Genomic DNA, 14,071 nt, shown 5'->3' on the forward strand with positions numbered 1-14,071 from the left:
TCAGGGGCAGCAGCTCTGCAGTCGCAGCCATCCTGGTTTCTGTCTGCACAGCGGGGTACCGCTGCCGTCACCGCCAGCGTGCGGGGAAGAGGTGGTTCCTCAGCTGTACGAGAACACACGTAACTTGAAAACATATTGATCTCTTCCTCTGATGCGCCCTTGTACCTCCTTTTTTTGTTGTTCTCTGAAGAACGGGGGAGCACTGCGCGTCAGAAGGTGAAGGTCCTGTGGAACCCAGAAACAGGAGCGCAGCTGAGGGTTTCCTTCCACTGTACCTCCAAGTGCAATGCACGTGCAAACACGCTCCTTGCCTGCAATTCTCTTCTTTGATGCTTACTTTAATTTGCTCATTTTTCATTTCTTAAGAACATCTAGAACATGGGTGTTTAATGGTTACTGCAAGCCAAGTGCATAAATTTGTTGAATTCCCATAATATTTGTGGGTCAAACAGGCACATTGCTGCTTTAATATTAGAAAGAACTTAATAAACTTGAAAAACTAATTTAGAATTTGTAAATATACACACTTAGAGATATTTATATAATGCCCGTGGGCTTGGGAGAGCATTGCATAAATAATTACAAGGGTTCATGGGATGTAGGTTATTCTTTTACTTGACTTTGGTACTAAATTATTTATATTCTGTATCTCTGTACTGGAAGGGAAGCTGCCTTTGACATAATTTTACTAGCTTTTACCTCCTGTGAACAAACATCTTAAATACTTCCTTGAAGTTAAGTGTTACATCATTTTGAAGGAACTCCAAGCAGTTACTCAGGTATTTATTTTTCTCCTCCATCAGCAATAAGCTGTAGCAGTATGGGTGACTGACAACGTGAGCAGGAAACAAAGAGTGCTGTTGACTGATTTGATTGTAGTCCTGAGAGCAGTGAACAGCAGTGCGTGAGCGCTGTTAGCGCGCTTAACAGCAACGGGCCAAATTATGGATTGTTCATTGATACCCAGGAAGAATTATTTCCGTCCTTATTTCACCGCTGTTGTTTCATCATGAGACTGGCAAATTTGTTACTTGTTCGGCATCGTTTATTACCGCCTCTTACATGAACAATTCTTCACAGTCCCCTGGAGAAAGGGCTGGGTCTCGTGGCTTTCCCACTTTTTTGTGGATCCGGGGTTGTGTCCGTCTCTTGTGGGCGCTGGGGGATCAGTTGTTCCCACGCTTGGTTTTGGAGCTGTAGCCTCTATATTCCATAGACCTGCAGTGCTGCTTTAGGCACAGGACTGATGGGTCCAGAAGCCGAGGAGCAGCTAAATGCCCTTTGACGCCTTCATACCGCACCCATTCCTGCCGTTACCTTAAATGATTTTTCTAAGGAGAAAGCACCACGTTCTGGTGTTGTCAGGGGTACCGTTTACCTGGAGGAGGAATAACAAGGAAAAGAGAAAATCCACAAACCCTCACAATGAGGATATTAACACTCCCTGAAGCACCTTGGAAGTTCAGTCCTGTTCCTGCAGGCAGCACTGTTCCTTGTAACGGTGTTGTGGCAGGACCGATGGAACAGGCTGGGGATTTACCTGTTGTGTTTCAGAGCTTCACACGGGGGGAGAGGAAACGGTAGGGGCTCTCCAGGGCTGCGGCCATGCAGATAATAGCAGCAACGATATTTACGGTTCTCTGACTTTCCATGCTCATTTGGCGTGCAACCTAGGACAGACCAAGCCAGCATATTTTTCACGTGACTTGAAAAATTAGAAAGTAATTGTGGTGATTTTTACACTACGCTGTTTTTCATTTTGGAGTGAAGACCAAGGGGTCTCTCAAGCACACGTAGGCACAGCAACACAAAAAAAACAACGGTGGCATAGTTTGGCTTCTCATATACATGTTTCTATTTTTAAAGCTAAAATTAATCTTGTTATCACCTATATTCTTCCTAGCCAAGTGTTGGTAATAATGATGCTAATTAAAAGACCACAAAATTATGTGTATTTTGAAAATTTGAATTGACACAGCAGCATGCATGAACAGCGTATCTGTCCAAACGTTACATTTGCATGCTCCTGTGTGTTTTAGCCAGACTTCTAATATCACATTACAATATTTTGAGTGAGAAATGGTTTAAGACTGATTTCTTTTCTTTTTATTACTGCTGCTTAAGGATGATCTAAAAGTAATTACAATGATTGAGGCATAATGCAATTCAAAATAATTACAGCCCACTGCATATAAAACTAACAAAACTTTCTGTCCTGATTTATGGGTCCTCTTGGCTAGGCATAAGACTCAAATGATGCCTCGGGGAGCAACACTCCAGATAATGTTAGGCCATTTAAAAAAAAGCAGATTTGTGTAGTCTATCAGGCCTGAGTAATTTTTTTTTCCTATAGTGAGAAATTGGTTGTTATCATAGATCACAGATACTGCTCAAAGCTCTTATGAAAGATGAATTAATTTCACTAATGCTTTAATGCAAACCTTTCATGGAGAAGGCTGTATGGTGATAACCTTACCGCGGTCTCTCCTTTCTCAATGATGATTTATGTTGTCTTTTAGTAGATGAAACTGCCTGTATTCACAATCCATCTGCTGGCTAAAGGAATCCTATTAACAGAGGATCTGAGAAGAGACTTAATACTGTAAGGTGAAAGATGTGGTATCCCCTTTCCGGGACATGAAGTAGGATTTTTTTTTTTCCTATTTTAAAATGTAGATACCTCTCTGAGAGTGTACGGATGATCTATATCATCTCTACCTGGTTTTATGCTGGTTTACAGATGGTGGATCGGCTAGTGACTATTTTTTAAAGTCAAAATAAAGATGGTTGCTTTGAAATCTGCAGTAAGAAACAATTTTCTATTTTCTCTTTCCCAAGCTATAGTTCTTTAAATTCTGTTTCCAGAATTTTCTTCTTTCCAAATACTGTGTTTGGAAATACTTGATTGATCATCAATTGCACATCATTGATACAAAATACGTAAGGCACGTTGTTCAGCTGCAGTATATACCTAAGGTGAAGGATGGCGTTTTTGTATTTAAGATGTTAGACAGTGCTTCAACTGCTGGGCTGCATTAGGTCCAAAGCCTTTTGCGTTCTTAATTTTAAATAGGCAAATTATTAATAAGTGAATTAGTTATTGAAGTTAAAGGAATTAAGTAAGTGTTTTCGAGTATCTGAAGGTAATTTACAGGTTGGAGTGGGGGAGTATACAAATGACACAATAAAACAAGTGTCGTTTTATGATCTAGAGGCGTAGGTGTCCTTGCTTTACTAGCCTGGGCTGGGTAACCTTCTCCAGCGTGAGCTGAAGGACCTCCCGGTCTCCTGCGCTGGCTTTTACGTGGGCCAAGTAAAAGGCCCAAACCATCGTGTTTCTGTCCACCACTGTGGCTTTGGTAACTATTTGAAGTCACATGTTCCAACAATAATATAATTTTGCTGTACACATAAGTCCTAAAGAAAATCTCAATCAGAAGAGAACGTGTCAAATGCTGAGTTAGGCTTATCCTGACTGTAGCAGCAAATATGTGGCAAGATGGGGGTTCAGATTTTGTGGGTTTGGGACAAGTCATGTAACGTTGCTGTTCTTGGCTGTTCTGTGTGCGACTGTCATGTTATCACCGTGCTGCTATTGCCTTAATAGTATACATTCTACTATTGTAATTATCTACCTTTAATGACTATTTTATAAAATAAGTTTTGTAATGACTCTTTGCTTTCTCAGAAAAAGCGAAATGAACTACAGAATTACTGTCGTGTTTTGGGTTGGGCATGTAAAACTTAGATCCATTGTTTATACTCCTACCAAGCCTAAATTCTGCTGTTCCAAAGAAAGGAATTCTTACAGACTTCAGTGTTCTTTGGAGAGCTTAGTGAAATCTAGGAGGAAAAAAGAAGGTGCCTTGTAAAATAGGAGGAGTCCTGTATCTCTGATGGTGGGTATGAAGCATGAGAACAGGCAGGTGGTCCGTGCTGTGCTCTCAGACTCCTACCGTTGCTGTCCGCTGGTTTTGGCATGACCTCCACAGGAGTGTTACCCTTCGGTGAGGCCCCTCCAACTCCCCATCCCAGCTCCCGCATTCCCCTTGATCCGCTTACTCCTCCGAGGTTGTCGAGCAGCTGCAAGAGGGACCCGAAACCTCTGTCCCACCATGTGTGCTCGTACCCATCCCTCCCACAGCCCTTCTGCCCACTTGGCGTTGTCCCTTACAGCTTTCTTACAGATAAATACTTAACTTGATCTTTCAAAAGTTGCATCACTGTTGTGTTTCTGTTTTCTAAAATAACTTTTAGTGAAGAAATTCTGTATTGCTGCTGGTTGGCTACTTCAGTGCTGATGTGTACAGGAAGAAACTGACAGCACTCACGATTTGCATGGCCCGTGGCTTTGTATGTGAAAGGAAGTGGAGCAAGTGTAGGTTTTATCCCACATTTCTTCTGTTTGCTTACATCGTGCACAGATACTTAAATGTGGTCTTCCGATAGATATATTCTTACTAAATTCTTTATACTGTATTTTCTGGTAAATAAAGGGTAATGAAAGGATTATCTGAAAAAGGAAATTATCAGTTAAATTATTACACTACATGATAGACTTTGTCATTAGATAGATTGACTTCATATTCTCAAGCTCTCACTGTGCATTTTTTGATGAGTGCCACAGGTATTTTCATTTGCAGACTTTTAAATTTATGTAATGACTTCTAAAAATCTTTAGCAGTAAAAATATGACCGATAGTGCTGTTAGAATGTTTGATAGTGTTCAACGGCTGAACTGGGCTTGAGTCTTCCATATACTACTTGTTAATCTGAAATACAGGGAAATTAGAAAGGTACTTGGAACAGTTTGTGTACAAACTCCTAAAAACACAAGAGCATAAATTCTTTAATTCGGTAAAGTTGTCTAAGGGAGGACAAGAAGTCATTTTGGGTCAGGAGCTACACTCTGCGTGTTTTTTCTGGAGAGTTGTCATAATACACGCCCCTTTTCCTGGCTCGTTGAACACTGAGCATCCTGTGAGTAGGTGAAGCACGGGCTCCTGCGCGCGGCGTTGAGGAGGAGTCGTGCTCACCGCAGCGATGCCCGACATCGCGTGGTGCCCGCGCTGCTCGGCATTCAGCTGTTCGTGTGCAGTGTTTCCCATCTCCCTCCAAACCGCCGTGTTCCTTTAAGGAGCTGCAATTACACTGCAGTCATTGCCACTTTAATATGTCTTTCCTTCGTGCCCCTGCTTTGTATGGTTGAATAAACCCTTGCTGGGTCACTATTTAATTTGATATGGTCCCTCTCAGTAAAATGATGGAGAAAAGATGAATTAAGGCTCTGTGCTAGTCATTATCAATCATGGTTTGTGTGCATTACTTATTGCTCACAGTGCTTTTTGACATTAGCCCTCTATAACCTCTCTCTTCATGTTAATGTTGTCTGGAGGTCCTTTTACCCGATGTAGCAGAGGTTATTTATGTAGGTGGTGTTTCTAGGGGGTTTTAAAAGGTCAGCACGATCTCCTGAGAGACTCTATTCACAAAGAAAAGGCTAGTGGAATGTAACTACAAGTTTTCAAATTGTGATTTTTTAAATATATTTTTTAAGGACTTGTAATAGAGAGGTGTCAGAATTTCCATTATCTTATCGGAGTATCCTTATCAAAGTAAATTTTTGGTAGAATAGCCTCTAATACATACTACTGCCCTTAAAACCAGTATTTGCAGTGTATGTGTTTGGAAACGCCAAGCTACTGTAAGAAATTCTGTATTTTACAGTGTTATGACATAGCAAATATCCTTTCATTGGCTTATATCAGCATATCGTTGCATGAAACAGAGTAAGGCGGCATAGCGGAGGGTTGGGCCTGCTTTATCCTGGTATCGCTTGTGCTGGTGAGGTCATTGGTGGCAGAATCAGAGTGATGGCCTGCTGGAGAAGTGGGTGATGATTGACAACAGGACTCTTGGTCTCGTACACTTCAATTGCACAAAACCTTAAGCTAATTGTACGTGCACGAGCCCATGGCAGCAGGCAGGGCCATCCAAGGGAGAAAGGGATCTGGCTTCTCACTGCTGCCTTAAAAGGGAGAGGTTCCTGAGGGCAGGGAAGATACAAATGTCACAGCCATTTTCAAGAAGGGCAAAAAGGAGGATCCCAGGTGGCCTCTCCTCAGTCATGGAAAGGCGGTGGAGCAGATCTTCCTGTATGACCAGTTGCGTGGACAAGGGGAGTGCTCTGGATGTTGTATACATTGACTCTAGCAAGGCCTTTGGTGCAGTCTCTCATAGTATCTTTGAAGCCCAGTTAGTGACATGTGTACCAGGTAGGTGGAGGATAAGATGGCTGGAAAGTTGGCCAACCACCAGGCTCAGAGGGTGGTGTGCAAAGTCCAGCTGGCAGCTGTTTGCTGGTGGTGTTCCTCAGGGATGAACGCTAGGATCTGTACTGTTCTTGATAACAGCTTGGACAATGGGATGGAGCACATGCTCATCTTTGCAGATGATGTTAAGTTGAGGGAGCAGGCAACATGCTGGAGGGCGGGGCTGCTTTGCAGAGGGACTTCAGCAGGATGAAGAATGGTCTGATGGGAACCTCATGGAGTTCAGCAAAGGTTAATGCCGAGCCTCGTCCCTGGGATGGGATAGCCTCATAAAGCAGTACAGGCTGGAGGTGACTATCCAGAAAACAGAAGAGGACCCGGATCTTGTTGGATAGCAAGTTGAGTACGAGCCAGCAGTGTGCTTTGGTGGCAGAGGCGGCCAACAGCATCCCAGGATGTGTTAGGTCCCAGGAAGGGACTCCTCCATCTATTTGGCACTCCAAGGCACTTCACATCTCCACTGTCTTGTTTGGGAACCCCTGTACCAAACAGACGTGGGCAAACTGGAGCAAGCGTAGAGAGGCACCTCAGGCTGGAGCACGGGGTGTGGGAGGAGAGGCCAGAGAGCCCATCTGTGCCGCCAGGGGAGAGAGGTGATGGGGGACCATGCTGCTGCCTGCAGCGGCCGACTGGTGGCTCTTGAGGGACGGGGCCAGGCGTCTCCGGGTGGAGTGCAGCAACAGGACAAAGGGCAGCAGTCATCAGCTGCAGCAAGGGAAAATCTGACTAAATCTGGGAAAAGATTTCACCATGAGGGTAAACAACAGAAGAGGGGCCCAGATAGGATGTGGAGTCGCTGTCCATGGAGATGCTCAAACCCCAACCGAGTGTGGCTCTGAGCAACACCACCTACTTGGCCCTGCTTTAATGCTGCGTCTTTTGAAGTACCTGTTATGTTGCCAAAGAGGAAAATAGCAAATGAGAAATGACAGCTTGATTGAAGACATTATCTTGGGCCACATCATAGGCTTGGACTGTTTGATTTTAAGGTCTATTTATTGTTCTTCAGTAATTAAAAGTTCAATATGGTTATTTTTAAGAATGAAATGACAGAGCTCCCCTTTTTTGATTGAGATTAGATTTAAGCCATTTTGAATGCTTTTAGCATTTAACTTGTTTCATTGTTTTGCTTCTGAGTAAATGTTGACATTTTGCCAAATCTCAAGTTGTAACTGTGCTGTCATGATCCTCACAGAAACTGTGAATAGAAGAGACCTTATTGGATTACGGGATTTGTAGTTCAGCCACGAAAGCCGGACTATTAGGAGGATTTGGTGTGTTAGCCCTCCAGCCAGCCGTTCCCTGACTGACCAGGGTGACTGCTGCATCTGCAGAAGAGGTTATTTTTCAGTGTTGAAAAAAAAAACGCTTACAATAAAGTAGATATTTATTCACAGTCACCACAGAGTCTTTCTCAGTATAGCTGCAGTTTAAGAAAAATCAAAAAGTTGGGTTCACGTAAGACAAAAGAAGTAAGGATTCAGAGAAATTAGTTCTCCTCTGAGTGGATCTGTCAGATGGATTTTGGAGTAGTGACCTGTTCGGATTTCCTCCCTGAATACGACCTTGTTAGACCTAGGCATATTTAGTTGCTTTCAAAAGCCCAAAGTCTTACAAGATTTAGGCACCTATAAGCATCAACAAACAACTGGTGTTAATGACTAAATATCTCAAAAACACTTTTCCCCCACGAATGTAGTTACAGAATTGATGTGGTCGTCAGCCAAGAGTCACCAGACAGGTCTGCAGGGGGTGCTGGTGTAGCCTTCCCCTTCCAGAAGAGAAATCCATTTATTCTGTGTAATCCTTCTGGGTTGAGGAGGTTTTTCTCCTTTTGTCTACAGGAAGTCTTTACGTTTGGCTAAACATTTATTTTATTCCCTCTTAGCATATGTTCTCTGAGCTACTGACAGCCAGCTGTAAGTAGAGACGTAAGTCAAGAACGGAAAAAAGTTGTTCATTGTGTGTCCACAGCATCAAAATACGAGTTTTGATTCACTGCATGAAGAACTCCGTTGTTAGTCGCTGTTCTTGGACTCGACTCTTCAGAGGACTGTTTCCTTGTGCTGTAGCAATGCAAAGCTGATCAATCCGTGCAGGAAAAGCCTCCGGCCCTTCGTTGTCCGGGCCAGCAGAGCTGGCTCCCGCTCCGCAGCCCTGCGGGTCCCCTGCGGCTCCCGCAGCAGGCTGGGTTCTGTCAGCCTGGGTCGGAAGGGTCGGGGTCGCACGCCTGCAGAAAGGGGATTCTGAAATTGCCACCCGAAATAAGAAATGCTGAAAACGGGTTTCCCAAAATCTGGAGTACATAACCGTGCATAAATTTTGCAGACAATTTTTTACTTCTTAGTTTTGTAGCATGTAGGTAACACTTTCTCCACAGAATGACAAGCTCTGAAGTTGAGTGCGATCAATGAAATAAGCTGTCGTTTACAAGTAACTTTGCACATTTTCCTGGGTTTGGGTAGAAGAGAACAACTGCGTGTCAGTAAATAGTTTTCACATTAAAGCTTTCAAGAATAAGCTGGTTTTATTCAGTCAAATAAACGCTTTGCAATCTTCACAAGCATATTTTGAATGCAAGGAGAACCCAGCACCAGTGGTAAAGGGGCCCGAGCAAAGGAGCGGTGTTTGGCCGTGGTTACTGGGCTGGTGCCGGAGGAGCGGGGAGGCAGGTAGCTGTTAGCCAAAGGGTGGTCAGGAAACAGCCCCTTTAGGTGTTGCGAAGCACTTCACTGTCTCAGCAGTATTTGGGACTTCAGAGTTCATGAGGGCTGTCTGCTCCCGGTGAGATGGATAAATACAGCTGGCAAGTCTCTTCTGCGGGGAGAGCCTTAGGACAGCGATACCCCGGGACGGGGGATGCTCTGTGATGGGCGGCACTTTATTCGTAATAAGGACTTGCGGTGTTTTGCTGCAAAATCATTGGCGTCATTATGTAGGCCTGTCTGGTGCAGTATTCATTACCAGAGAACATTAGCCTAGCCCCACAGTCATTCTTAACAGTGAATAAATAGGATGCAGAATCATGTCTTTTTGTAGGAGGCTGTAATTTATGGCAGTGACTTAGGAGTGGTGCGGAAAAAAATCCTGTTTCTGTATCAGGAGTGCCATATGTTGGCACGAGCTGATTTGTGGCTTCTCGCGGACGTTGCAGTTTTGATAAATGTAATGTTTTACCATTATTTAAATTCCCTTTAACTTTTATAGAAATATTGGGTGGGTTGGCTCAGCAGGAGAAATAGCTTTCTAGCAGATCTCATTCATTTTAATTTGATGTAAATCTCTGATGACATTTTACAGTTCAGGTAAAATTAGAAGGAAGCCAAGACATTTGAGCATAGGCAGTAAGAATCTCCTGGTTTAGGCTAAGCGTAAGTACAGTTGTAAAGCTTTCCTAATTGGTTATCTTTCAGTTACAAACAGCTGTCAGGCCTTATGTTAATTTTACATGTAAGTTTATAACTGCTGCAGGACCAAAAATGTAAATAATTCCAGGATTTATGAGAGACAGAACCTATGTTTCCAAGGTACCTCGGTGTGTAGCACATACGTGCAGCCTAGGGATGAACTTTGTTTTATTTTGTTCTCTGTAGAAGTACGTTTCACAGTAATCCTTTACTTAAGGTGACTGATTCTTATTTGTGTATTTTTCAGTGCAAGTGGTCCAGAAAAGGTTTCATTCGAACAAGATGGTGTATTACTGATTGGTAAGTTGCACCTTTAAGTTATTTCTGATTAGGTATATATGATCTATGTTTTTGTTAACAACTATTTCAAAGAAGGTATTCATATATAGAGATTGGTTCAGTCCTAGAGCAGATTGGTTCCAAAACAGTTGCTTTGCTTTATTATTTATTGAGCACGTTGTGCTCAGTGAGTTGTAACGATGCAAACAGAGTGTTAATATTCACGTGTATGTGCAATTGGCATGAGATAATTCAGGTCACAGGCAACCCCTCAGCCAAGCGTGACCAGGAAAGCTTGGTGTCTGTGCCAAGGCCAGAGTCACCGTGCAGAGCTGAAGGCGTCCCCCCGCTGCCGCTTCACGTCTCGCCCGACACAGCCGGGGCTCCGCAGCATCTCTCCGGGCTCAGATTCCTGCGCTTGGGTGTACGCAGCCCTGGCCTCCCGCGTTTACAAGGAAAGAGATTGCTCTCTAGGAACTCTTTAAGCCTGGTCCAGTCTCCACTGCAGTCAGTGGAGGGACCCTACCTTCAAGGAATGCAGCTTTTTTAAACCAGTTCCTGCTATATTACTTCTACTGGAACAGAACTTTTTTATTTGTCGTATTCAGGTCAGGATTCTCATTTTAAACCCAAGGCAACCCTGTGGTTGCCTGTCTTCGTCCTAGAGCAGAGTGAAGCCCCTGGCAGCAGGGTCTGGCGGAGGGGCGGCAGGGAGCACACCTCTGCTCTGCGCTCGGCGACAGCGAGGAAACCTCCCACCCAGGCAGACCTAAATGCAGCGTAACCTGGCTGTCGTCAGAGCAGAGGGAGTTCCTCATGAGATGTGCTGCGAAAATCTGCAGAAGAAACAAACATTTTTTGCTCTTGGGATCATCCAGCAGCCCAAAGGGGCAGGAGCCGAGGGGTGCAGACAGCTATCGAGAGTAGAAGTTGAACATCATTATGGTGTTACACACTAGGTCACTGTCTTTGGAAGAAGCAGCGCCAGCTGGTGTTGACCAGAGGTGTGTCTCATAACTGAAGAGATTTACTGTCTGTGTTTGAAAACGCTGTCTTTAATAACAATGATAGTAGTAGTGTTATGTTTGGGAGCAGCTGGTTGTGCAAAACCTGAGAGAGCTGGAAATTATCCTGGCCTTAACACAAGGAGAGCTCAACAAGGAAACCCGCAGGGGGTTCAGATTTCTCCAGTCCTACCTGGAAATCTGACCATACTTTTTCACCATTTAGTCATAGTTCTGGTCTGTAGTGCTTATTTATGTTATAGTCACCTAAGGATATGTGACTAACATTCAGCATTTTTCCCTTCCTCCTGTGATCATTTCACATCTTAAAATTGTAAGTTTGATTTTAAAGTCTGGTGAGCGTTCACACAAGATGACTTTCGAGTGGTGAACAGTATTCTTGCTTGTTTGCATAAGCTTGTTTATTAGATTAAGCAGTTTGTGAAAAAGGAAAAAGCAGCAGGTTTTCTCCTTTTACAGGCTTTTGACCCAGAAATCAGGCAGGCAACTATGGGATAATGTAGGTTCTTGTTAATTTTTCCAGATCCATGTGAACATGGCACATGATTCCAGCAGTAGAGATCTGCAGAAGTGGGTGTTTAGCACCAGTTCCTAATCTGGCCTTTCCTCTTATGTCATGACTTTTCCAGGTTCTGTCTCTCCTATCCTCTTGGATTTCTCCTTTACAGAAAAAAATAACGTGAATTTATTTTTAGGCCTTTCCAAGAAAAAAAGTTCTTCAGAGAGAGATTCAAAGGAAATGTTTTCTTGCAGGCTGATATTAAAAAAGGACGTTCTTGGAAGGAGCAGCGTGTAGGTAGAAGTTCTGATCAGATAATGTGCTATACTTAGGTTTCTTGAGGGTACGTGGGGAAGTGAGAGTGAGGAGGCTCACAGCGTTTTCTGACCTGCACTGAGGTGAGCTATGGCAGAGCTTTGTGCCTGGAATAGTCTGCGATGGTGACCCACAAGGTATAACAAGATCTCAGATGTTTCTGATGAGCCGCTGAAGGGGCAAGTTACTGTGAACAGTGTCTGGAGAATGAAAGTGAAATATTGCGGAAAATACAGAGGGTTAGAAAACACAGCTAATTATGGCTAACTGCATAGCGTGTCTGCTCATGGTATGGTAAGTGTTTAAACCCAGCCTGTGTGCATACGCACGTGAACAAAGTTCTGGCCTTTTTCATAATCATGACTTTTGATCTGTACAATTCTACATGCTAATAGTTCAATAAAAATATAGCCAGGAGATTGTTGTTAATACTTCTGTGTGAATTCTTGAAGGGAGCTATTAATTTTCCCTGCCGAGGAAAACATCAGTATAGAATGTACCTCCCGTCAAAAACAGAGGGCTTCCAAAAATCCCAAAAAGTGACCTTAAAATTATCAGAGAACTGTCCTCTTTTTCCTCCTCTGAGATTCATTGATCTGCCCCAGTTGAGTTCTTCTGTGAATCCAGATTTTTCACATCCGTTATTCTTCATTAGCTACTCTTTAGTGTGAACGAAGATTTAAGGAATCTTGGGGCACTCAGAGATTTCATTTTAAGGAAAAACAAAACACAACTGCATAACTACATGCACTTTTTTTTAATATCTGGAGCATAGTGGGGCACGAGTGCTATTTATTTCTATTCCAGTAGTTCCTAGTGTTGTTGTCTTAGTAGGCGTGAGATAGTGCCCTGAATGCATTACAGCCTTAAATACAGTTTACTTATGTAGTTTATATTTGGTAGGGAGGATGGAGTAGAGAATACATTTACAGAATGTAGATACGGCACCAACCTGGGAATTTTTGCAAGTATATCCGAGGTCAGAATCAGCAATCAAAATTGTTTTGGTATTTTAGAGAAGTAGGATTGCAAGGTTGAAGTCAGAAAAGTGCAAAACATTGCGCTTTGAGGGGGGAGTTCAAAAGCACAAGTACAACGTTGGGAATGACTGACTCATTATCCAGACTGGAGAAAAGGATCAAGGGAGAAGTTGTTGAATGTGGTTCATTATTATCTTACTGGGGTGTGTTAACAGATACGTCATGTAAAGGACATGAAGGGAGGAGGGCATGGTAATTCTTTAACTGAGTGCTGCCAAGGCCTTCAGTAGAGAGTACTCTGTCTTGTTTTGAGTGCTGTGCTTCAGGCAAGCTGGGAGAAGAACAGCAGAGTCGAGAATGGTAGGAGTATTTGAGCAGGAGTTGAAAAATGTGGCTCGCGACATCTGGGAGACTGGCTGCTGTCTGTCTCCCCTGCAGAAAGGGCTGACAGAAATCAGTTTCATTTGCAGGGAAACAAGGTGATGTGATGAAACAGGTAATATGATCAGCTACAACCAAATTTTGCCAGCATTTTTTCTGAATGTGAGAGTAAAGCATTTTAAATAGCCTTGTTTCTTATAACAGTCCGCTGGGACAGACTTACCTCTGCTCTGGCATGTAATGTCTGTTTATTCGTAGTTTAAAAGAAGTTCAAAGAAGTTATTCCTAGGAATTTTTTTACCCTTGTCAGTCCAATGCAAGTGTAATAATCGTTATTAGTGTTCATGGAACCTACCCAAAATGTATTTTTTGAAACACTAGCCAAAATTGTGCCCTCAAAGTGAAGTGTGACAGGTTTTATAGCCCATAGTAGTATCATCCATGTAGGGGGTAATGGGGCACACCACGTTCTGCAGGTGCTGGAGGGACCTCCTTTCCAAAACATTGTCAGTGCTGTGCCCCCTGTGGAGCTTCCCAGAGACACCTTTCCTTCGGTCCCTCCATGCAGTGTGCAGGAATTCCTGCATATGCTGGTTGGTTTGAGGGGGTTTTGTTAGCAGGGGGGTGGTGGTGTTAAATCCGAGTGGCAAGAGTGTTCCAGGTTTTCTGGTTTCACTGTGACTCGCCATGTTCCATCACCAAAAGAGCTGAATAACAGAGAGATGATAAGAGGTTTTTAAAAATGCAGACCAGGTCTCTAGGACACAAGAAGCCACAAGCAGAGCAAATATAAAGCAGAATGCCAGCTTGGCCGTAACATCTGGGTAGCTTTTGGTTCGCCACTCGGATGTGT

The 14,071-nt window shown here is 43.4% G+C and overlaps 1 protein-coding gene across 2 annotated transcripts in view; it reads left to right on the forward strand.

Moving 5' to 3' along the window:
- The window catches only part of INPP5A (inositol polyphosphate-5-phosphatase A), a 236,049-nt gene that overhangs the window by 131,517 nt on the left and 90,461 nt on the right, over positions 1 to 14,071 (forward strand). For both annotated transcript variants that reach the window (XM_054204457.1, XM_054204458.1), the window contains exon 7: positions 9,987 to 10,039. In XM_054204457.1, the coding sequence (XP_054060432.1) occupies positions 9,987 to 10,039 (53 nt within the window). The remainder of the gene's footprint in view (positions 1 to 9,986; positions 10,040 to 14,071) is intronic.

The sequence above is a fragment of the Rissa tridactyla genome, chromosome 6 (assembly GCF_028500815.1).
Source record: "Rissa tridactyla isolate bRisTri1 chromosome 6, bRisTri1.patW.cur.20221130, whole genome shotgun sequence".
Taxonomy (NCBI): Eukaryota; Metazoa; Chordata; class Aves; order Charadriiformes; family Laridae; genus Rissa; species Rissa tridactyla.